Source organism: Rhipicephalus sanguineus, chromosome 7 (genome assembly GCF_013339695.2).
Source record: "Rhipicephalus sanguineus isolate Rsan-2018 chromosome 7, BIME_Rsan_1.4, whole genome shotgun sequence".
In the NCBI taxonomy this organism is placed as follows: domain Eukaryota; kingdom Metazoa; phylum Arthropoda; class Arachnida; order Ixodida; family Ixodidae; genus Rhipicephalus; species Rhipicephalus sanguineus.
In genome coordinates this window covers 58,055,423-58,080,152 of record NC_051182.1, presented here as the reverse complement: position 1 = coordinate 58,080,152, position 24,730 = coordinate 58,055,423, and the positions used below count along the sequence as shown (strand labels likewise).

At 43.6% G+C, this 24,730-nt stretch overlaps 1 protein-coding gene across 1 annotated transcript in view; it reads right to left on the bottom strand.

Moving 5' to 3' along the window:
• LOC119398707 (fatty acid synthase-like) overlaps positions 1 to 24,730 on the bottom strand; it is a 116,377-nt gene that overhangs the window by 76,192 nt on the left and 15,455 nt on the right. The window contains exons 4-10 of the mRNA XM_049417398.1: positions 21,923 to 22,045; positions 17,965 to 18,198; positions 14,783 to 15,084; positions 10,693 to 11,082; positions 8,925 to 9,114; positions 4,726 to 4,955; positions 371 to 574 (exon numbers count right to left, since the gene is read on the bottom strand). Of these exons, the coding sequence (XP_049273355.1) occupies positions 371 to 574; positions 4,726 to 4,955; positions 8,925 to 9,114; positions 10,693 to 11,082; positions 14,783 to 15,084; positions 17,965 to 18,198; positions 21,923 to 22,045 (1,673 nt within the window). The remainder of the gene's footprint in view (positions 1 to 370; positions 575 to 4,725; positions 4,956 to 8,924; positions 9,115 to 10,692; positions 11,083 to 14,782; positions 15,085 to 17,964; positions 18,199 to 21,922; positions 22,046 to 24,730) is intronic.

Genomic DNA, 24,730 nt, shown 5'->3' with positions numbered 1-24,730 from the left:
ACAACGCTAAACATCATTTTCCGGGTCCACAGTAAAAGTTTACGGCACAACAATCCTATTTAAGAAAGTGATATTACTAGCCTTTTCATTCGGTCTGATTATGAAAGCTGTGCTCACAACAATGGTTACACCTCACGAAAGGTGTTTGTGTGGAATGACTTATAAGGTGTATTAGTGATTGTGAAGTTAGCGTTTGACTAGGCAATAAAAGAAAGAGGAATCGCAATGTGCAGTCAGTGTGCAGAATGCACGTTAAAAAAAAAGAAGAGTCTGCGTAGAGCCCACCAAAGAACAATGCCCTCCGCGCGCATCGATCTTGCACACTTAGGTGTTCGCAGTGAGTGAGAACGTCACCATTGTAACTTCTCACCTGAAGGAGGCAGTGCGGTCCGATTTCCAACAAGATGGCATTCTTAGGTACATGCATGAGAGCTTCTCTGAAAAGAACAGGATTTAGGAAGTTCTTGGTGTGGTATTCGGCAGAGCAGAGTTGCGAGGAAGGTTCATGCCAACGGCTTTCCTCTATGGATGAGCTGATCCAGCGCTTGCTACGTGGTTTAGGCTGTGGTATGACCTGGGCGATTGGCAAGTAGAACAAAGAAGGACAATTCAGCATGACGTTAGTTTACGTTTAAAGTTATTCTTGTTTATCATAATAAAAACAAGGAAAAAAAGGACATGATGACCTATTCTACAAGATCCGTTGTTTGATTTGTAGTCAGAGACGTCGAATTTTTTGTCAGAACCCACTGGAATACTTCGCTATTGCTTTATTTAAACGAATTTCTGCAAAGAGCACCGGCGACACCTTGAGTCGATGGATTTTTCAGATACGTTTGAGACATAGTGGGAAATACAATACATAGCGAATGAGACTGTGGACCTGGCTATGATAATGATTCATAAATAGTTTTTCTTCACATTCCTCTTCATGCGGCAATAAACAAATTGAAGTGAAGCAATAGAAAAGTGACGTTTAGTTAGCACAAGGATTGCGACTTTCACACGTTTCGTGATTTTTGGTTTAAAGTTGGCTACGAAAACGCTGAAGGTAGATTTATATGCTCTCAGAGTAGTTGTACTTCTGCGTAACGTAATTTGAAACCGAAAATAATATTTTATGACGATTTGCCAAATGTATCTCGGCAAGCCAAATATTAGACTGCCGAGTCTCCTGTTCTTCTCACACGACTGAATTGTTTGCGTAGATACACTTAGCAAGACTTGCACAAGTCAGTTGCGTTCCTGTAAGTTGTTTTGAAAGAGGCAAATCAAGGCTTAAAGTCAGGGGGAGCCCAGGGGGGCCCGGCCCCCCCTCGGTAGGTCAACCGTAGCTCTGCATCACCCCTTCGGTACGCGCTGGATCATTTTTTTACCAGTAGTGGTTTGTGCGGGGAAATTATAACCCCACAATTTTCCGAATAATGATTTAATCGTGATTATTCGGTGACGTGGCATCACAAAACAGAAAAAAAAACACATGTACCGTCGTAGAGCTGAATGCAGTTCCCCGATGCACTGCACACCACAGGTTACCACCCTGTTCGAAGAAGCATCTTGGCACAGCATACTGTTTCACGAGGAACCGGAGGGTGAGGCTACGTCATCATTAATCAGTGAAGGTTCACCTTGGTCCTAATAGGTTACCGGTCAATTTCTAGTCCTTTATTTGTGCATTACGAGACACATGAATTCTGCCCACTTTTCTATGCAAATAGTTTGAAATAAATATAGCGTTGTCGTGCCTGAGGTTCTTAATGCACTGAGTCAACTAATATATGTTTTGCCTTGCAGCTATAGAGTTATCTGCGTTCAGCTCACATATCTTTAATCCCTTACATCCCGAGTTATTCTTTAAAAAATCGTATACAAAATGCCAATTTTTATATTGCTTGCTTGCATCGGCTGATTGAATAAATGCGTGAAATGCGATTAGAATAATGTATTTATGTGTATAACCTTCGTAAGCATTTGTTCGCTTCTGGAGACAGCTGGCTGCACTACACTGTGATCGTCCCAAACACATCTCTGGCCTGTGAGAATTGCGACTACGCACACACACACACACACACACACACACACACACACACACACACACACACACACACACACACACACACACATAAATATATATATATATATATTATATTATATATATATATATATATATATATATATATATCTGTATATATATATAAACATGCATGCATACACACATACATACATTAGGTCGCCGCCCAATGCGGCCCCCCCTTCAATGAAGGGCGAGTTTAAGCCCTGAGGTCAATGGGTTGTGATACTTCGTCGATATCCTTTGCACACAGTGGCATTAGACACTCGTAAACACAAGAATTAGAACTAACACGCTTGCAGACTATGCATGCACAACAAATACTTTCAGACTGGTTGCCTCCATTACTAAGTAGCTTGTTACAAAAAAGGTGTCGTCCTTGCAAGCATAACATCGGAAGATGGTGACATGTTTCTGTAACAAATGCTTTAATCATGTTTGAGTTGACGGTATTGTATAAGTATTTGCGTTTCATCCTTCTAATTGTTAAACTGCTTCATAAGCTGCTATATTACAATGTTATCTTAATTTCCACGGGAATTGTTTGATGTTACTAACATTTTTTTCTAAGAAGCGCAATTTTTTCGAGGGGCTCGTTAGTATGTGAGACACTAACAAATTAATCGAACAGACACTTCAGCCAGGGAAAGCATACAGTGCGTTAGTTTTTCTGATTAATTGTTGTGTACTAATGCTAGTTGCAACGTCAATTGAAATGAATTGAAATGAACAAATGATAACCCGCTCCGTCGGTGGGATCTGGAGCCACAACCTACGCGGCGCTGGCGCTGGTCCCAGAGATTACACGCACGGATATAAACAACGAAGTGGATGAGGAAGCGCCTTTCGGCGCAGCTCTCAATTGGCAGGGCATCGGAAGCGTCATTGGAAGGTTGTGGGTTCACCTCGAAGGTTGTGGGTTCAATTAACAACTCACCCAGATTGCCCTTTCAATGCTAATAGAGGCACGTGTAACAAAAATTAAACCTTTCTTCTGGTGTACGAGTGGAGCATGCTTGAGTTTTTTTAATTCTATTTAATAGAGGCAGCTCATATTTTCCGGCAGTTTCGACTGAAAGCCAACACGTCGATGTCATTTTAATAATTGAAAATCCGAAACACGCTCATGAGTGTAACAAATGGCACAATATGTAAGACCTTCTTCAAATAGCTCCACACAAGCAGTCAAATGGAAGGGGCAAGCACAGTATACACCTCTAAAGTGGTAAATGTATAACACCCTCGCCTTCTCTGGAACTTTAGGAAAGAATGTACAATGGCGAATTAGTTACCGTGAATGTATACTTGTTCCTCGCACGCAGACGATTAAAGTTCTAAGGAAGCTGGCTAATACATACGAAAACATAGCAGCAGCAAAGAACGCGCGTGCATAATGATGTTGTTGCATTCCATAAGGAACAATTCGCAGTGGACAACTTCTATGAACCAGTATCATAATATTATTGTGGTGCCCCTATTACGTCTTTGTTTAATCGAAATGTATTCATTCTTTGGAAATAAAATAAACATAAGGAGACAAGAACGCGCCAAATACGGCGGAAGTGTATTCTGCTAGCGAGAGGTGATAAATAGGGCGATGAGTCTAGATCGAATTTGGTACAGTAAAAATAAGAAAAAAATTCAAGCATAAATTACTCCCTTCGTATTTTTTAATAGTTGCATGTCACTAACTTCCATTAACTTAAAGGGCGATAACGAGCGGGAAATTTTTAAATATTAATCTCACTACCTTCCTTTGAGTACACTCAAGACTTGGAATGTCAAAATTAGTATAATATACACAGGCAATACAAGAATCTCCTAGTTTTGGCTCAAAAAGATTCGTGTCGCGATGTTGTCACGGTGAAGAAGGCCGCAGAAAGTCTGGTAAGCGCAACATGGAACTCTTAGTTGCGCAAATTTGTGCCCGCGAAACGGAAAACTCAAAGTACAATCCAAACACGGTATGTTGAGATAGCGTTGAGCACAGCCGTCGGACGTCCCTAATCTGATGGTCGGTAGAACACGCGTATTGTAAGCGTGAGTGATCGAGTATTCTAGCTCTATCGCTTGTGCTCGCGTTAGCTACAGAATTGACTCGACTACTCGCGTCATGTGTGCTGTGTTAGAACAGTGTAAGACTGTCGTGAAGCTTGCCAAACATTGTGTCGCGGCCTGCGCCGAGCGGTAGTAAGAGTTTTGGGGGGTGAAGCCCGATCACATAAGAATAAAGAAATAAGCGCGCATGGCAATAGTATGGCAGAGGAGTTTCAGAATAGTGGGAGAGGTATTGAGTTTATGTTTCTGTTCAAAGATCTTGCGCGAGGCAGGTGAGCATATGTACCGTTATGAAGATACGAAGACGAGTTAGTGGTGAGTAATACACCCAAATATAGGTACTAATTCACTTGTAATCACAAGGACACGAAGAGGGCAGTATGGAAACAACAATTTTTTCCATGTTACTGGACAGCGGGCGCAATTGCTCGTGTTTAGGACAATTCCAGATTGTTAGCACCATTCGGCAATACTATTAGGGCAGCTGTAGAAGTTATTCTAGTGATTGCTGCAAGTACTCGTTTTAAAAAAAAGGAGAATAATATTCAAAAAGTCTAATTGAATGATATAATTTAGTCAGCACATAATATAATCACCTTGTTCAGCATTTCCTGAAGGCTAGGTCCGATGTATTCAACATGCTTGCTGTGGAAAGCCACATCCAAGCTGTTCACAATGCGGACGAAGCAGTTCTCGGCTTCAAGTTGCGCAGCCATCTCTGCCACGGCTTCGGCGGGACCAGACACTGTCACGGAATCTTCCGCGTTGTGGCAGGCAGGATACACGCCAGGGGGACACCGCCTCTCCACTTCATCCCATGTAAGTCCTAAAAGAATAGTTTACATAGGAAACTATGATCACCTGACAGCGAAGCTGTTTTAGCCCACTCTTTGCGGTCGTCGCAGTAGTAGGCATGGTCACATAGGTTGCGTGACCAGAATACAGGAAGGAAATGAAGTAAATTTTCTTGGCGAAGCGTAGTTGGAACCCGGGCACACATGGCAGGAAGGCCAGTGTCATTACCATGGACCCACGCTTGGAGAACATGAATTTATGCCAAGTATAGGAATGCGTTGTGCCGACGATTGAAGCCTCATTGAAAGGAGGAACACTGGTTATGAGTACTTAAATAATTTCCCAAATTTAACATAAAGGCATAGCCCTAGTGGTACTTTCGGTACAAAATACCGGACTTTCCTTAGAATGTAACATTAGTTGTAATAAATCTAGTTAGCGCAATTGGGCGCGTAAGAGGGTCTGCAGATGACAGGAAGCGCTCACTTGGGAGGATTCCGGCTGTGCCCACGGCAAGTCATGTGATCTGAGGTGTTCACTGAAACATTGCTTGTACCGGCAGATCACATGATTTTGCTTTGACCGAGTAGGTGCAAGCGCGTATTTCAAATCATGCTGCCGGTTTAGGGCACCATGTGTTATCGCTGTATTTTGCGACAACTTTATGTGGCAGCGCAGCGAAGGGTAAGGAGTCCAAACGCAGACTTCTTTACTAAGCTGCTCCTTGTAGTCCACGAACACTAACTGTTGTAGACTACATAGCATAACAGAAAACATAATAGGTATTTTTTTATTTTCATGTTGAAGGCCTTGTGTTTCGACGTATTAAGACTGCAGGAAAGCTTATCCTGTAGAGGATCTTAGTTCTTTTGCTGTTGAATGTTTTCCAGTGTCTCGTGTCGATTTCATGTTTTCCTTCTCTTCCAAACAAAGGCTACTTGGCTTGATTGCAGCACAGCGCGCATCGAAGCTTGGAAGCGTGCATGCACGAATGTTTCTAAGCGAATGCGTCACAAAATATCTTGTTCTCCGCAAACAATCGCGCAGAAAGGAGTTGCGTGCAGGTAGTACCAGCAGCGCAAGTGGGTCTGTCATCGTGACCGCCACTTCGAACCCCGGTGAACTCGGCGCCTTTAGAGACACCAGCATCTTGAGAGCATCACTGCCATTAAAAGAAGTGTGTAAAATAAAAGAGAAATTTCATAAACTGCATAGCCTGCATGGCAGGTATTTTTGGTTGCTTCTTGTTCTCAGTACAATCACGTTGAAATCTGCGAAATGTAGCAGGAAATGCGTGACAGCAATGACAGCCTTTTACGAAGATAATGTTATCAGTACAAAGCTTTAACTGTGGCACCAGACGCGTCCATTTCTGTTATGGTTTTGTGAGGATACTTCTCACGGTGCGAAAGTTGCGATCATGAGCACTGCGTTTATGATGCACGATTACAACGTTTGGAATTCCAAATCCGACATGGGCGCTTCTGACCAGCCCTGACCAAAGATTGCTGCAGCCCGTCCATGCCGACGCATGTCCTGCTAAGATAACGTGAGAATCTCGGAAAACTTATTGCATCAACAAAAGTATTGAAACGACAACACTGAGCAAGAATGCAATAAGATTGGAGAAATAGCTAGTTCCCTTTACATAGGATTTCCAATTGCGCAGTTCCTGCTTCGCCGCCCTTGTTTTCGCGAAATAAAACCGTTTCCTTCAAAACGCGGCTCCCTACGTTGTTTCTGTCAATGTGACAAGTGTAAACACTATTGCATCATTCGCGTTTGCACGTGGACTTGCACACGTGCCACATTAGTGTTAGTAAAGAGATGTATTTCCCCAGGAGAAGAGCTCAATAATGACTCTAAAAATTTGTTGCTTCTCTGCTGCGTCCATAAATATATTGAGACTTGTGATGGCTTCTGTCTGTCTTTTTAGATCTTCAAAATTTACAACACTGTTTTACAGGTGATATTAGTATCTGAGGCTGTACACAGGAAGACGTGTTGGATGCGCTTGCGAAACCAAAACCGAGACCATTTGCAAACCGAGCCCCGCTACTGTGGTCAATGGTTATAGCACTCGACTGCTGATCCGAAGGTCGCGGGGGCCGCGGCGGCTGCATTTTTGATGGAAGTGAAAATGTTTGAGGCCCATGTGCTCATATTTAGATGCACGTTAAAGAACCCCAGGTGGTCTGAATTTCCGGAGCCCTCCACTACGGCATCTCTCATTGTCATACTGTTGTTTTGGGGCGCTGAACCCTATATATTATTATTATTATTATTATTATTATCATTATTATTATTATCATGCGTCCGTGATATGGAATGGCATTGCTCAATCCAGCGGTAACACCATTGAACGAGTCCAGAAAAAATTCCTCAGCATATATAACCATCGCTTTGCTAAAAATGACCCTGGATCTCGTTCAAATACTGCTGAATCATTATCACTGCCATCACTTCACTGCCGACGAAATCCTTCTGATCTCTTATTTTGTACAAGCTAGTCCACGGTATCATATCCGGCCCTGTACTTCTCAATTGTGTAAATTTTCGAATTCCGCGTAAGTTAACCAGAGAGAACAGACCGTTTCATGTACCTGCCTGCTTCTTCCAACACTCTACCGTTCACAGAGTACAAAGTCTCTATAATGTTTATTTTCTTGATCTTGACGTTTTTCATAGCCCACAATCATTGTTTTTATCCGAGCTTTGCACTGTTTTGGCATAGTGTGGCACAATGTACAAAGTCTTCCCTTCTCAGTCTTTCCACATAGTTGTATATATGCAATCAAACTTTTTATGCCCCGTCAATATTTCTCGTGTTGTCTTATTTTACTCCTCCCATTTTGTGTTCATTTCTCTTTGTTTACGTGTTTTTGCTCTTTTTATTTCTGAAAACTGTCTGTATTGTATTGCTTATTTTTATTGTTTTTTTTGCGTGCGCCAGCACAAAGGCCTTACGGTTGTTCCTGGGCACGTTAAATAAATCATTGATTGATTGATTGATTGATTACTATTTGGAAAAAGACTACGTAGTAAAGTAACATATGTGCAGAAGCACCGCCCATGTAGCTTTGGTTGTGCCGCGACAGAAAGTTGTCGGAAGCAGTAAATATCACGGGGAACGAGGCGTTCGCTGTAACGCCTTTTCCAGAGCCGGCAGGTCACGTGATCTCTCTTTGACCTTATGAGGTGTAAACGCGCGCATTTCAAATCTAACGTAGGCTTTACGACACCGCGTGATCTGGCTAGAAACCACGTGACGCGAGGCGTTCGCAGAAACGTCATTGCCTGAGCCGGCACATCACGTGATCTCGCCTTGACAAATCACGTGTAAGCGCCCGCAATTCAACTGTAGCCTCGGAAGAATCACACCACGTGATTCCGTTCCCAATCACATACGCTCGCGCGCTTACATCTTCGCTGTACGACGGTTTTCGCGGCGTGAAACTGGCTGACACTTTCCAGATTTTTTCTACAACAAACATGCGAGTTACTTATCGGCTGGCGCGAGGACAGATAAAGACGAGGCAGAGAATCACGACAGACAGCCTAGCGACCACGCGTCCTGTCTGTTCCGTAGATGCCCTAGTTTCAGCAAATCTAACGCTTCTTAACTGGCTAAAAACACGCTTTTGAAAACAAGAAGCGGATTTGCAGCCATCGGACACCTAATTAATCTTGCATTTATTCAGTCGACCCACGTCTCTGATCAAGAATCAACATTACTTTATATACCTAAACTATAAATCGCCGACTGCCTATAATCGGAGATCCGTTGGAATAAGAACACAGCCTAAGGAAACGGCTAACGGTATTCGATGCTGGCAATCGCCCTTACGGTGAAAGCTAACCTGAGAGAACTGACTGGATTCCGAGATGTCCAAAATGCAATGACTATGACATAAAAATATATCCAGGGAAGGTAAAGCACCTAATTCGGAAATTAATTAGGAAAACTTCATATTGCATAAACGAAATAATTGATACTTGCCTACTACGGCCATAGAGCCTTTGGGCGGATTGCTCTGTTCTGTGCAGCGGCCTCGCCAATAGGCAGACAGCACTGCCTGCTCGGCCGTCAAGCCTCCATCGGCATACGCGCAGCCAACCTCGCCTAGTGAGTGTCCCACTATTCCGTCTGGTTTGACGCCTAAAGCATGTAGCACGTCCACCAAGGCAACCTGCGAACAGTTGACAAGGCTTGGCGTGCAGTGAACAGTTGTGAAGTATTTCAACATTTCTTATTGTTATATCTACATGCTCGTCACCAAATGCATCAAGCATCGTGTGGCTTCATTCGCAAGCCGTAGGAAAAGTATACATGAACTATTAACGCCAGGAGATTCAGAGAGATACAGAGATTGTGTGAGCCATCGAGCATGGTTTGCCTGACCGCGAGCACAGGCAGATCGATAGGACCATAACAAAGCCGAACATAACGATAAGAAATACATCACGTAAAAATGGCAGCCGTAGATTTGGTTAGATCGCCCTTCTACAGTGTTTTTGTTCTGAAAGCACGCGACATTACACGAAATGAAAATGAGAACTTTCGACCTGGAGGTGCAAAAAGCCACTGAAGTTCGCAACACGAGCGAAATGTGCGTTTTTGGTTCACTTTTCGAATTTCGCGTATAGTGCTTGCACAACGCTACTAAATCACATCCAAGCGAGCAAAAAAGAATAGTGACAGGAATACGATATGATGATGGAAGGTGGTGGCTACTGGATGGTAGATGGTGATTGCTGCGTGCGGACTACTTCGTTGGCGACCGCAAAAAAAAAAAAGAAGAAAACAAGGTAATTGTCTCGGCGTTCCCAGCTTGGGAGATCAAACGCCGCACCTCAGCGAAAGAGATGTTACTAAAAAGCGTATATTTAAAACAATTTCTTCTGAGAGATGACCCCACGTCAAAGACATAACACCAACAAAAATATTGTGCGTCAAGAAAAATTTTGCCGCGTTCAGCGTTTTGCAATATTGCTGTATAAGCCTTCTGCTGCACTATCTTGAAAGAACGTTCTTTAAGGAAACAGATAAATTAAATCAACGTTAACTTTACAGATAAGCCAATAAAGCAGAAATGTGTTTTAAAAGTCGCCAGAAAAAAAAGAGCGCAAGTTGAATGTAATTTTTTACGAAGGTGCTGATGCGGTATCCTGATAGTTATTTTCCACACACAATCCCCCAGTGGAACCAGCTTCCACAGGAGATTGTTGATTGTCGCACTGAAACATCGTTCAGAGATATACTGTTACACTCATAGCCACATATTTTTTTTTCTGTTTTTGTGTTAATATTGTTTTCATAGTTATCATTTCATGTGTATTCCCACCTGCAATAATGCCTTCGGGCGCTGAAGGTACTTTAAATAATTAAATAAATAAAATGAGAACAGACTGCCAAATATACATTTCGTGGCACGAATGAAAAGCCAGTCAGAAAATAGTGGCTGTTGCTTTACCACTGTAGTGACCATGAATAATAAAGGACATAGAAAATTAAAAAAAAATGTAACAGCTTTTTTTGTGTGGCTAGTGATAATTCAAAGATAGTGTTAAGGGGGTCAGTCTTTGGTTGATGAAAACTTCAATGAATCGGCCAAGTTGAATGCTGTCGCTGAATTGGTTTAAGCAAGAGTCACAAATATGGATATCATTGATATTCAGAATTTTCAATATGAGCGTTTGTTGCGAAACTCCTTTCTTGCTTCCAACGTGGTCACAACTTCACCAACCACTGCGACTTTAGTACTCACTTGAATGGCCGTAATGGCGACGAAAGGTGATGCCATAGTCTTGCTTCGTGGCTCGTCGCTGGTCACCAGGTCGATCAGGTCAATGCCAAATCTATCTATGAGCAGTGTGTGGGACTTGCGGATGGAGTTGGCGAAAAGGTCGAATTGCATCATATGCCTCGCCATCCCGTTCCAATGGCACCCCATGCCCGTGAACACGAACCATAGGGGTCGTTTTTCCGATGGCACCTCCTGGACAGTTTTAACAGCATCTCTTCCTGCATTGTCTACGGGAACGATGACAAAGCCTCGACACGGAAACTGCTTTACACTTGGCTGTCCGACCCGATTCAGCAGGGCGTAGGCGGAGTCCGGATACGGTCCTTCAGCGACTAGTCGATCCAGAGTGCGCTGAGAAATGAGCAGAAAAAATAGCCAATATCCCTTTTAGGCGCTATTTTTGATGCACTGTCTGTAAATGTGTCAAAATAATGCAAATTTACACCGGGGTCCATGGGACTCTATTGCGAGAAAGAGCAGGTCATAATACATTGATGCGTGTAGTTTGCAGTTATTAATCCTAATTAGTGCGCAATTAAAAATCTATGCGTTGTTTCCCACCGTGTCATCCCTGTGCCTATACAGAATGGTCGTCTTGTGAAACGTGGGTGTCAACTTACAGTATTTTAAATGGACAGCTAAATGCGAACCACAGTTAGCATTCAAATTATTCTGATGTTCCCTCAGGCGGGCGTTTAGGCAGCGTACTGTCTGCTCAATGTACACAAGCCCACATGTTACAGGGATTTGAAAAAGACGACGGAAATGCATGACACAAACTGATTTCGGTGTATCGTGCTAGTCTCTTTTCTGTGAAGTTAGGCTTTTGTTCAATTAGTCCTCTTCATTAGGAATGCTTCAGCTAGCGTCTTCATTAAGAGTGCTGGTAAAAGCTGCGTCACTCTCCTTGAGTGGCGTTATCGCAAAGCGAAATCAATTACTTGTAGGTGGGGTTGATAGATGTAGTCTTGGTTGATTGAGATTTTGAAGGCTTTTTTTATATACGTGTTGTCATTCTTACTTGCTAGCTTTCTCTAATATTGAAATATGTTCAATTTGTTTAGTCAACCTCTTTTTGATTCTTGCCGCCTTTTTACAAATTGGAAAGTTGTCTATCTGGCGGCGACAGCGCCGTTCATTTGAGTTCACTTTTCTTAATACCTCTTCTAATAAAGTTTTCAGTCGCAAGAAAGAGCTTTTTGTGTTTCAACGTCTGTGTTGTTTGCACTGTTTATCCATAACAGAGCCATGCGAACCAGTCCAGTTGTCGACCATGCTACAATATTTTATGATACATGTGGAACTTATCATATTGGATACAATAATTGCTGTATTATTATGTATGTGCATCTCAAAATACTTGCTGCCCGAGTAGTATGTATCGTATTGCGATACAATCTTAAAGTACCTTTGCCCAGCGCTGAATAAGCAATGTTTCGCGTTTAATATATCGTGTTGTATGAGGACACATAAGCATGCTTGTCTGTAGCTTTGGTGTGGAACGGTTAAGGTGGTGTTTAGCTATCTTCACACCACCTTTTCCAGCCACTTAGTGAACGTAATTTCAAACTGTAATAATAATGTGTTATGATATTTTTTAGCATTTTACGTCCCAAACCACTATTCGATTATGAGAAGCGGTAGTGGAGGGCTCCGAAATTTAAAGCCATGCATGTCAGCCTTAGTACACGGGCCTGAACTATTTCGTATCGATGGAAATGTGGCCGCTAGGACCGGCATTCCATACCGCGACCATCTGGTCAGAAGTCAAGAACCATAAGCCCTAGAAAACTGCGTCGGGTATATGATTTTTTTGTATATTAGAATTTGCGTGCCAAAACCATGATATGCTTATGAGGCGCCCCGCAGTGGAGGGCTCCGCAAATTTCAACCACCTGGTATTCTTTAACGTTCACTGAGATTGCACAGTACAAGGGCCTGTGGCATTTCGCCTCCATCGAAATGTGACCGCCGCGACCGGGATCGAACCCTTGACCTTCTGGGTCAGCAGTAGTGATGCAAAACTATCGATGGTACTATCGATACTATCGATAGTTGTGTCACTATCGAACTATCGACGGTAAAAAATACTATCGATAGCGCTATCGATAGTAAAAAATCGATGGTACTATCGATGGTATAAAATCAACAGCACGAACTTATTGCAGAAGAACTTTCGGTTCCCCGCGCGCGTGGTACATAGGGGAGCCGGAGGAGCAGGCTGAAGGGCAAGAAAGTTGACCTGCTTGTGTTCTTCACCTGAGTGCTATGCTAACACATGATCATAAACCCAAACGATTCAGCTGTAGCGGAAAGAAAGACGTTACATGTACTGTAACTTCGCGGCTTCAAACTTATATTGCATTTTATGATTTGAAAAAGAAATCATGAACTATATTGGTTAATTGTAAGGTGTAACTGGCAGCTTTTGAATGTGAATTTATTGATTTATTGTTGGACATATATTCCGCCATTTTCACTGCGGAAATAATTTATTTCTTTCGCCATGAATTGTTCATAAATTAGGCGAGGCTAATAGTAGGCTATCGCAAATATTTTGGCAATATGGCCGGCCCGCAACAGCATCATTATTCACGCCACTATCGATAATATTCTCACGTGGTTGTGACGGTTAAAATGCTGCAGCGGGACTGGGAAATAATAACAATATTGTTCGGGTTTAACGTCCCAAAACCAAGATATGATTACGAGAGACGCCGTAGTGGAGGGCTCCGGAAATTTAGACCACCTAGATTCTTTAACGTGCACCCAAATCTAAGTACACGAGCCTCCAGCGAAAATGAGGCCGCCGCGGCCGGGATTCGATCCCGCGACCTGCGGGTCAGCAGTGGAGCCTTGGAAATGTGGAGCTCTTTATTTGGGCGATCTTGTGCACAGGAAACAAAAACTCAAAATACAAGCGATACAGGCTGCGCACTGGTAGCGGCGAGAACAGTCGTCGGCCATCGAGTAATCTGATCATCGGTGGAACGCGCCGTCTTTGATACGTCATCAAACCTTCCAGCGTAGAATTGAAAACTGGGCAAGTTGGTAACGATTCATGTTACCAACCATGCTAGCGCTCGTGTTGTGCCCCTCCTTTACTTTGTCTTCGTTTTTTTGCGCTGTTTACCTCGTCCAGCTATGGATTTTCCAGCGTTATCGCTGGTGCTTGCGTAAACCCTCGAATAAACTTGACTATTCGCGTCCGGCGCGTAATCTCAACAGAATGATCACAAACAATCGTGAAGCTTCTCAAACATTACGGCGCGTCAGCGTGAAACGTTGCTAACAGTCTTGGTGGGCGAAACCCGAATACATCAAAACAAAACTGTAAACACGCGTGGCAGTAATATCGCTAGCAATATTAACCATGGTACTACCGATTGCACCATCGATAGTTTGTCTACAGTAGTACTGTCGATAGTTTGTCTACACCATCGACAGTTTCAAGAAAACTATCGATGCTATCGATAGTCAATTTACCGATAGTTCTGCATCAGTAGTCAGAAGCCGAGCACCGTAGGCAATACACCACCGCGTTGGGCTTATATTAGAAATTTTATGCCCATAAGGGTAATTTATCTCGTTTGTCAACACCCAGACAGTTTACTGTCGACATAAATATATTTTATGTCGGTCCAGACATCAACATTCACGTACCTCAAAGATCCGTGAACCAGTTCGCCCTCTCGATATTTGTTACAGGCCTACAACGGTTATAGAGAAAACGGGTAAAATTACTCTGATTGTTCAGCTCTTTAACTATAGCTAACTGTATTGATCGCTGCAAGATGGGTGCCAACAAAACGATTCGACTCTGGGGCTTAGGAATTATGCTTTCAAGGCAACAAGCTCAAAACTTTCGTACTGTACGGAGACCATATTGAATTACTCTGAGGGGATGGGGAATGCTCACACTGCAAAAAAGAAAACAGAAAAAAGGAAAAAAAAGCAAGCTCAAAGGTTTATTGGCGTCCTTCGACCGTGTTTAATTCGCCCTTACGCCAAAAACACTGTGCATAATCATAATCAGTAAACGAAATCTCACCAGCAGAGACTCATTGTTTCTACCGGCCATGAGAACAAGCCTTGGGATGTCCGGCCTCTCACGTGGAAGGCAGTCAACGTGCGGGCCTTGATAGGGCTCGAAGATTCCATGGGCGTTTGTACCACCGATGCCTTGCGAGCTGATGCCTACCAAACCGCCATTGAATGGCGTTGGCCTGTCAACCACCTCGAGACGGCCATCATGCAATGAGGGGATGTCCGGCCTAGGTTCCTTGAAATGTAGGTTGGCTGCTATGGTGCCACTCTCCATTGCGAGGATTACTTTTGCGACCGATGTTATACCTAATGCAAGATACCGTAAAACAGTAAACAATGTCACAAACACAACCATCTGGCAAAACCGTTCCACAATGCCTAATCTGCCATGCCTGTCAACCAGGGACTGTACCATCTACTATTGGTCCAATAGCTGCACCCGAGGTTCTGACAAGACATTTTATTATTTGTTTACAAAAAGAGAGCGTCCCTTAGAGGTGTCAGCTACCATCAACCGATGAATTTTTAATGCCAGATATTTCAAGGACAGACACACATCAATCTCTAACACTCCAAAGCTGAAGATTGCTCTTCCAGGTAATTTAGTAGCTGGAAAACAATGCTGAACATGCGTTGCATGTATTTGTTATCGTGTATCATCTAAAATGTAAACATATGCATTTCAACTCCTGCGAAATCAAAGCTACAGCCACGTTTCAGGCACATGTGGTGTTAAAAGCTGGCATTGCTCTGTAGTTAGGGTTTGGCATCGCCAAGCATAGATTTCCAGAAGGGGGTGGGGATAGGGGGGTGGCAGGCATGCCCCGGGATTTTCGGATAATATTTTTCCGTCCAGTAGCCAGAAATTGCACAGCTGGATTAGCGCAACAAAGAGAACGGATCAAGGGCAGGTTGCTTTAATTAAACACAACATAATGAAACCAGCCGATAACGAAGCTACAAGGAAATTATAGGTGCCATTATTTGTAGGTTTTCACTGTAGTATAGTAATCATGACATAAATGAAAGTAAGTTGAAGAGGGTGAAAAATCAACTTCCCTCGGATTAGCAGCTGGATCACAGCTGGCTTAGCGCACTGAAGTTCGGCATGTCCCTGTGACACGGAATTCAGGATTGCCAGCCAACTTTGCACTTTGCACACTACTGCCGATCATTTAACGACTGGGAGAGAAAGGTCGCCAGTGATAAATGATCCCCGACCCCCCCCCCCTCCCACGGATGCAGCTCATGCAAAAAGTTCTGCAGGCGCTCTTGTAAAGGTAATTGCGTAAACGCAACTGCTGTAGGATTGTTTGTAGACATGTATCCGTTGAAGCTCCCTGGTATGAAAAAGTGATGCAACACGGCCGCTTGAGTCGTTATATAGAGCATATGTATTAGCCTCGCACTTTCTCTCTGAATTCACGTTTTTTCTTATAACTGGAAATAATGAAGGCACCACAAGAAGAAATGAAATCCAGCCGCGAGTGGACACAGACGGCCACGTTGGCGAAATGTGAGGTCAGCGCTAGGGATAGATGACGATATTGCGCGCACCGTAAGCCAATAGCATATGCGCAGGCAAAACAATTTACAGGGTATTCATCTGCAAGCTTGAACAGTTTTGGCATCAAATGACAATTACAGGTAGCTGAATGAGTGGAAGCTAATGTATTGCATATATTGCAGTGTATACTGTTTTTTTCTTTAGGATGCCCCCTTTCTCGTGATTCGAAGTCACTGTTTTTAATTTACCGCTTCGTTTGAGAATTCTGTCGCAGATGCGAAAGCGAAAGTATTGTGAGACACAAATGCAAGCCGGACCATAATAGCCCGGAACAAATTCGATTATATGGACGATGTAGAGATTAGCACGTCATAGAAGTACGCAGATAGCGGATGGACTTGACCATGCGTTCCCGAACGACGACTGTGTTCGCAGTTATGAATAATTAGGGTATTTTATTCTTTTCTAGGCATGATTTCACCAAATAAATGAACGCTTAGCAAACCATTCTTCTGGCACTTGTGTGTACCTTTTCATCAATGCGCTGGAATGGTGGTTTCGTAGAGTCCGCTCTTTATCGGACTACATTAAAGAGCGGGTGCGGAGCAAAAAGACATCAAGCGAGGGAGTCGAACCGCAACGTTTTAGTAATGACACGTATTTCGGTCTAATAGTTTAGTGAAGAAAAGTTATTTAGCACTTAAGAAGAGAATCTGCACGGCCTACGTGCCTTGAAACGTTTTTCAAGAAACACTAAATACAAATACTAATCCGACGTAGATTGTTAAAGTAGTGTTCCAGAGATTCATAAGTTATTGTTTCGCACCATAAGATGGTTATTTTGGAGAAAGTCAAGTTTTAGTACTCCACTGGCAATTAGCGCATTTCAAACCGCCCTGCTAGGAAAGGGCTTGTAACATAGCATTCGCCACGCGCGCCCTTTGCTGCCCGACAGCCGGCGGTGCGGTTTATTGGTGCTTGTTTCTTTGCTAATGCAGCTGCTGTTCTTCAAGAGGCGTACAAAATTCACGCATTCAACCATAATCCATGGACGCGGCATGCTGTCGAACTCGCAGTTAGAGCGAGTTTCGTGAGCGAGCGAAGCACGCCTGGTGGTGCGCTATAACGAAACTACCAACGTGACACGACGAGCGCCTGCGAGGCACAGCCCCCCAAAAACACGATATTCAGAACACCCACGTCGGTCTCCAAGGTATTGTGAACTTCTCTTTCGATGACACAAACAGAAAAGCACGTGCCGCTCTTTATTCCATATTCAAACGCACTGCAATGGCCTTTTTAATCGTGTTTAGTGCTTGAGAATAGGTGATTATATTACTGATGGCGTACTATGTTACTGGGCTAATACTAGCATGTCCCACTGGTGGCCTGAATCATGTCAATTCATCTCCTACCTTTACCTTAACTTATCAAATACTAAAGCTCTGCAACGCATAATAGTGGAGTTTCAGACGTCCGAAAGCATTGACCTTTCACGCTAGCATAAATTGGCATTTGCATTTAGCGTCCCCTTAAACGTGTGTCGGTGAACGTGCCTGACAGAAAAGTGCCGAGCTGGCTGGCGGCTGGTATTCATGTAAGTAGAGAAGGGGTGAATAAAATTTCAAATTTATCATCAATAAATCGGTAATTCTTTAGTCAATGTGGTGTTTTCTTACCACAAGCACACTCTGCATGCCCCATATTTGTCTTCACTGATCCGATTTTGAGAGGCGCCTCGCGTCCCGGTGGACAGAGGGCGTTGCTGATGGCGTCCAACTCTTGAGGACCTCCAACCTTTGTTCCTGTACCGTGGGCCTCGATGTACTCTACATTCCGTGGGTCGACGTTAGCCTCTGCGTATGTGGCACGCAGAAGCTCCTCGTGTGCGGTGGTCGACGGGAATGGTATACCTGTGACATGCGAGAAAGACACACATTGAGAGCAAAGCCGCTAAATTGGACTAAAAACAACCACGCTCATTGCGTTGGTTCTATGGAAGCTGGTTTTCTTGGAGCGGGGTTCGTTTGAACTATGTATTTTTCATGTCTTTAGTCACGGAATTCACTGCTTCGCAGAGCACACGAGCTTTCACTTTCACATGAACATTAACAATTTTTTCGAGTCTGGCAGCAGGTTTCTTAAGAGTACTGAAACCTAATTATGTGATTTTTGTCACATTTTCTGCTCAAATTTTGGAGGGTTAAAAGCTACCGAATGACTGCGATGGTGAATCCAGACTGAAATACTGGCGGTGCTTTCATTTCTCTCTACCTAGCGACTGATATCCTGAATTGCTGTTTCATGCTGTAACTCGAACATATAATCCACGGCGAACTTGAGACTTGCTTGGGGCTGAATTGCTTTCTTTGAATCTCCGCACGTTGGTTTCCAGATTAAGTATTGCTGTGAGGCTTAGTTACAAAATATGGGGGTAGCTGCGCTCTATAGTTGCGAGGACTGTGGAAACAGCGGAGTTGGTGGCCTAACCCTGCTCCTTTACCTCATCCTCACTGTCACTTTCCTTTCCCACCCCCTTGCTATATTATAGTATGCATGGTTATGATATGCCTTGCCCTTTCCCCTTCTATTTTGCCTCATGATGACCATCACTTCCCATTGCCACCCTCTCGCTATACTATACTATGCTGTGTTTGCATGCTCTTTCTCTTTCCTTTTCTCTCTCTGTCTGTTGCTCTTTCTTTCTCTCTTTCATTCTTTTTCTATTTCTCTTGCTCTTTCGCTCTGTATTTTTATTTCTCTAGATTTCTCTCTCTCTCTCTGTATGATTCCCTTTCGTTCCATCTTTCATTTGTTATTTCTCTTTCTCCACCACTCCCCTTCGCTCCGGTCTCTCCTTGTAATGTCTTCGCATTCCCTCGCACTTGCTGTTCTCGGTTCATTGGTTGGTGAAACTTTAATAAGTCCTGAGAGACGCGACTAGCGCGCAGTGGGCTATTCCTACGTCGGGACAAGTACGTTAAGCCTGACCGCCGCATCGTGGGCTCTACGGATGGCCCTAAGCTGAATCCTGCTGAGGTTTCTGAGGGCGGAGCACCACTTGGATTCGTTGGCTTGACCGCTGTTCAGAAATGAGGGGCATCGCCAGATCATGTGCTCTAAATTGGCTCCCTCCCCGCAGCGGAAGCACGAGCTGCTATTGTAAGTATCCGGATAATGTTTTTTGAAATGAAGCCAAATTTTGGTACGAACACGTCTGTGAGTGTCAGTGTCATCACCTGGGCCTTGTGTAACTTTCTGTGGGCAGGGGCGTACACCCTCCTGCCTGGGTAGAAGTGCTGTGAAAGCTCGTTGTATGTGGTTGGATAATCTCTGTGCTCTAGCGTCTGACCCATTACCCATATGAGCAGAAAACCACGAAGTTATAACGACTGCCGTTATCACGCAAGCAGCTTGCGAACGAACAGGAGCGGTCATGGTGAAAGGTGATGGTAGCATGCAATCGCGAAGTGCTAGTGTAAAGAGAACTTCAGCAGCTGCACCACTTAGGAGGGCGTTCGACTTCAATATTGTCACGTGGATGTGACGGTGGAGAAAGTGGCAGTGAGACTTTTAAACATGAAACTCTTCGCTTGGCGAACTTGTGTCCAGAAAATAAGGTAGCAATCAATGTACATACAAGCCAACAACACATAAATACAATGACAGCGGCGAGTACGGTCGTCGATCGTCGAGTATTGTGACTGTAGGCGAAACTGGTGAGTGCAACTCGGCCTTAGCAGTGCGGCGGTTGCACGAATAGGAAGCTGTTCACATGAATGTACAGAAAGAAAGGTACGGGACAAAATGCTAACGCAACTAATAAAAACGACAAATGAAGATTAATATTTGAGCTCGCTATTCTGGATACACAGGCGGCAGATAGGCATGGTTGTCCACATTTAGTCTGTTGGTCTTCAGGGGAAACCTATTTTATCACGGGTGTCCCTAAGAAATAGACACAGTAGAGCAGAGGCGTGGGTTTGCCCACTTATGCCTAAGAGCGACTAAGACAGCATGGAATTAGAGAATGGGGAGGTTGGAAGCCAAACTAACTGTGCTCACCGAGGGAGGGCCAGAAATCCGGGAGACGGCCCGGCTGTGGGAATCGATGTATATGCTAATCACTCAGCGTGGAGCTGCGTACGCCGCATTGTTTGTCTTTGAGGTCAATGAAGACATTCGTGTCATGATGTATTCTTCACTATTGTATGTCTTTTATGTCATTTATGTAACCTGTCATTTATGTTCGTCACGCACCCTTGTCATCGCATACCAATTTTGCTATATCCAATCAACGAAGTGTCTGCGAGCGCACGCAGACAGCATAACGTAAATAATTCCGCATATAAAATGCACTTAAATATTTTCATCTTACGACCTGCCATTTATGTTCGTCATACAGTCATTTAGGCCATTGATATTCTGCTATATAACCAGTGAGTGAAACGTCCGCAAGCACCCCAAGACAGTGCCATGTAAGTCATGAGTTACATGATAACGCTTCTTATGATTTTCATGTTACAAAATGTCATTTGCGTCCGTCATAGAGTCATAAGTCTGAAGCGTAGATTTCGTGTTTCTCATAGAGTCAGAAGCCAGCGAAACGGTCGCGAGCGCACCACGAGTGTGTCATGTAAATCATGCCGTACCAGACATGCATTTCATGGTTTTGATATTACGACTTGACATTTTTGTTCGGAATACATTCATTTGCCACGAAGAGCAATCATAAAGTTATGTCAGATCACATCAACTTTGGTATACAGCCCGTTAATGAAACGGATACGAGAGCACAATGTTGTAGGCTGATAGATAGATAGATAGATAGATAGATAGATAGATAGATAGATAGATAGATAGATAGATAGATAGATAGCTAGATAGATAGATAGATAGATAGATAGATAGATAGATAGATAGATAGATAGATAGATAGATAGATAGATAGATAGATAGATAGATATGGCAGCGATACAGGCGACTGCAAGATCAAAGTCACATATTCAAAGCAACTCTGCCTCTTTAACAAGCAAATGAGAGGTGTATCAACAGGATCAAGCTTTTATGTGGCGGCACGATGAGTGCCCCTTAGATGACAAAATTCATGAGCTAAAGCAACCCAAGGCGTGTCACATGAACGTGGAAACATAAAAAGCAAGTTCCCATTGCCATGACACGTAAGATTCTAGTAGAGACGGCAGATATCGCTTGGCAGATATCCAAACTGCGTCTCGTGCGTGATGTCGTTCAGAGAAATATAAAGTTTTCAAAGAACACTGACAACTTATATTCGCCTTTCTAATGGACAACATGCATCATGACTATTAATAATACCCCCCTGGCTGCATATGGACTGGGCAGTGTAAAAGTACAACTTGAGAAATTTCCCTCAACGATACTGTTCACTGTTTGCCACAATCGAACGTTGGAAAAAAATTTTTAGCGCCACTAATTTCTGTTTTTGACTAATAAAGAAGCGCTTGTCAGGAAGAGAACCACCTTTTTACTCATTCGTCGATATAGCCTTGGTCATAATGTATGTAAAATTGAAGCCCCATGAACTCAACCTCGATTATTTTTATCGCTAGGAGTTTGGCAAAAACTTGCAGAGCAGCGTAATGGCAAGAAGCTCACCTTCGGGCTTGTAACCATCTGTATTGACATTGACGTTGATTACCTTGGCGTACACACGGCGGGCGACAGAAATCCTTTGCAGAAACATGCAGCCAATAGCTTCACTTCGAACGTAGCCATCGGCTGCAAAAAGCGCAACACATGACATCTTTAGCTGTCTGTGAAATACAGCCTAACTAAGCACTGCAGATGTGTAGTCAGAGTCTATCAATGGCTAAATTTTGCTTTAGCAAAATTCATTGAGTGATACGTACAAGGCGTCTTGCTAAATTATACAGCATTTAAAAGAAACCTTAAGTGCTCCAGAAAATTACACGATCCGCAGATTAGCGGCGGTGCTGCGTACTCTAATTAAGTGTTTCTTCGTTCACTAAGTCATAATAGTTATTAGGGCCTTAAGTACGTCATCAGAAGCATAGCGTGGCGTGTGGTATTAAAACCCGCGTGATCTTAATAAACAATGCCAGGCCTGCGCGGATCACGCAGCACAGTCACAGCGAAATCTAGTGGAGCAGCCTTTCTAGAGCCGCTTCTAAATTTTCTTGGAGTGAATGCGGCAGTAATGTTCCAAGGTAGCCACTACGCCATAAATCACCATATTGGCGCTACGTAGGAAAATACCCACTATGCCTTATTCATGAATATATGGAGAAGCGAGGTGCCCAATGGCGCCTCTAGGACATTATGTGCACTTTCTTGATGCTGGCACGTGAAGTAAGAGTGTCCCTTAATGGGTCGGCTTTCCACCTTTCATCTCCGCCCGCTCCTTGTGAATAGGCTCGTTGCAAGGTATGCCCACACATGATCACAACGCGTGAATCAAAGGCAAGCTCCTCAGATTTCAAATTCAACATCGCCCAAAACCTAAATTGTGATTCCAGCAATGTGATATACATGTTACATTGTAACGTCTGCTGGCAAGAATATATAGGCCAAACGGACACGCCATTTCAGCTGCGGTTTAATAATCACCGGTACCACGCCACTTCACTGCCGAAGCTACCCTTATCCAGACATCTACTGCTTGCCAAACCACAGCTTTGAAAATATCAGCGTAACTCTTTTACAGTGCGGTTTCCAAAACACGCGCGCGCGCGAACAACGTGGGGCATATTTTATCTTTTAATTTAGAACATTAACAGGCGGCATCAATGAGGACCCTGGAAGACTCTCCTGCCTCCGAGAGATAAGCCCAAATGAATTTGGCAACACGGAATCATAATTGGGACCATGCCTGTTACTTGATTGGCTCGTACGTGTGCAGTGTCGTTTACTTTCTTGCTTTTCTTCTATTCTTTTTTTCTTTTGTTTATTTTTTTCACTACTTGTACAATGTAAGGTGCTTACGCTCCCCTTCCACTTTGAGCCTATTCACAAGGAGCGGGCGGAGATGAAAGGTGGAAAGCCGACCCATTAAGGGACACCCTTCCCTCACGTGCCTCACCCTGCCCTCCGCGACAACAATTTTGGGTGGCCCGGCGCACGACGCCAAACGGCAAACACTTTGAACGACTTCATACCATACACAGCTTTTTTTTTCCTTCGCCTCGTTTTTCTGACTTCGACGGTGTTTTTCTGTCTCCGTATTTCTTTTTTCTTTTTTTCTCTTATCCATCTCCCCCACTCTCTGAATGTCCTTGAAGGCGAGAGGGACACGGCAAGAAGCAAGTTTGAACTTCGACGTAAGCTTTAAATCAAAACCTGAGGAAGGGAGGTCCCTTCCCGAAACTGTTGGGAAATAAATATAAATATTTGTGTCACTGTTGACAACGCCTCCGTTGTGTTATACCCATATATATATATATATATATATATATATATATATATATATATATATATATATATATATATATATATGTATATCGGACGCGTTATTCGAAGGTCGCAGGTTCGGTCCCTGCCGGCGGCAAGTCATCTTTTCGTCCACTTTACTTTCTTCACATTTATATTCTAAATACTACAGTTAACACCCCCTGTACTTTCCTTGGCGTTATTGTCTGTTAGATCTCATTAATATTGTGTTTAACAAAGATAAACGAGCCCTTGAAAAAATCATCTGCTTTCCTTCATTCATAGCGAGGGTCTCGTCCTGGCAGACTTAATGCCTTCAGGTAGTATGCGAGGGATTATTGGTCAGCTGCCAGCTCGTAAAAAGATCACGTGCTACGTGACGCCAACAGGCAAAAAAGTGTGTTCCACACTCGCCGCCATGGCTGCGATTGGCGCTGACTAACACTCCTAGGTTTAATAAATCAACATATATACCCCAGAAAGTGGACGGGAGGATGACCGCCGCCGTAGCTGAGTGGTAGAGCATCGGAGGCGTTATTCGAAGGTCGCAGGTTAGGTCCCTGCCGGCGGCAAGTCATCTTTTCGTCCACTTTACTTTCTTCACATTTATATTCTAAATACTACAGTTGACACCCCCTGTACTTTCCTTGGCGTTATTGTCTGTTAGTTCTCATTAATATATATATATATATATATATATATATATATATATACATGCATGGATATATATAAAGAGAGAGTATGACGAAGGCTGTCATTCGTTGCTGTAAGGCAATAGCTAAAGAGTATCAGCATCTAAACAACTATATGGAACTCCGGCGGTAGTGTCTATTGGAGCTGCAAGGGAGGCGTCAGCCAGGGCGGTACTAATGAGTTACATGTGCTTGGCTAACGACATCCGTTCTCGCGGCTTCGTGACTTACCAAATCTATCGGTTGAGAAGCATTGCGATGTTGGGGCCACCTTTCTTTTCTGAACGATTAACCCACCTTCCTCCCACCGCCATATCGCAGCTGC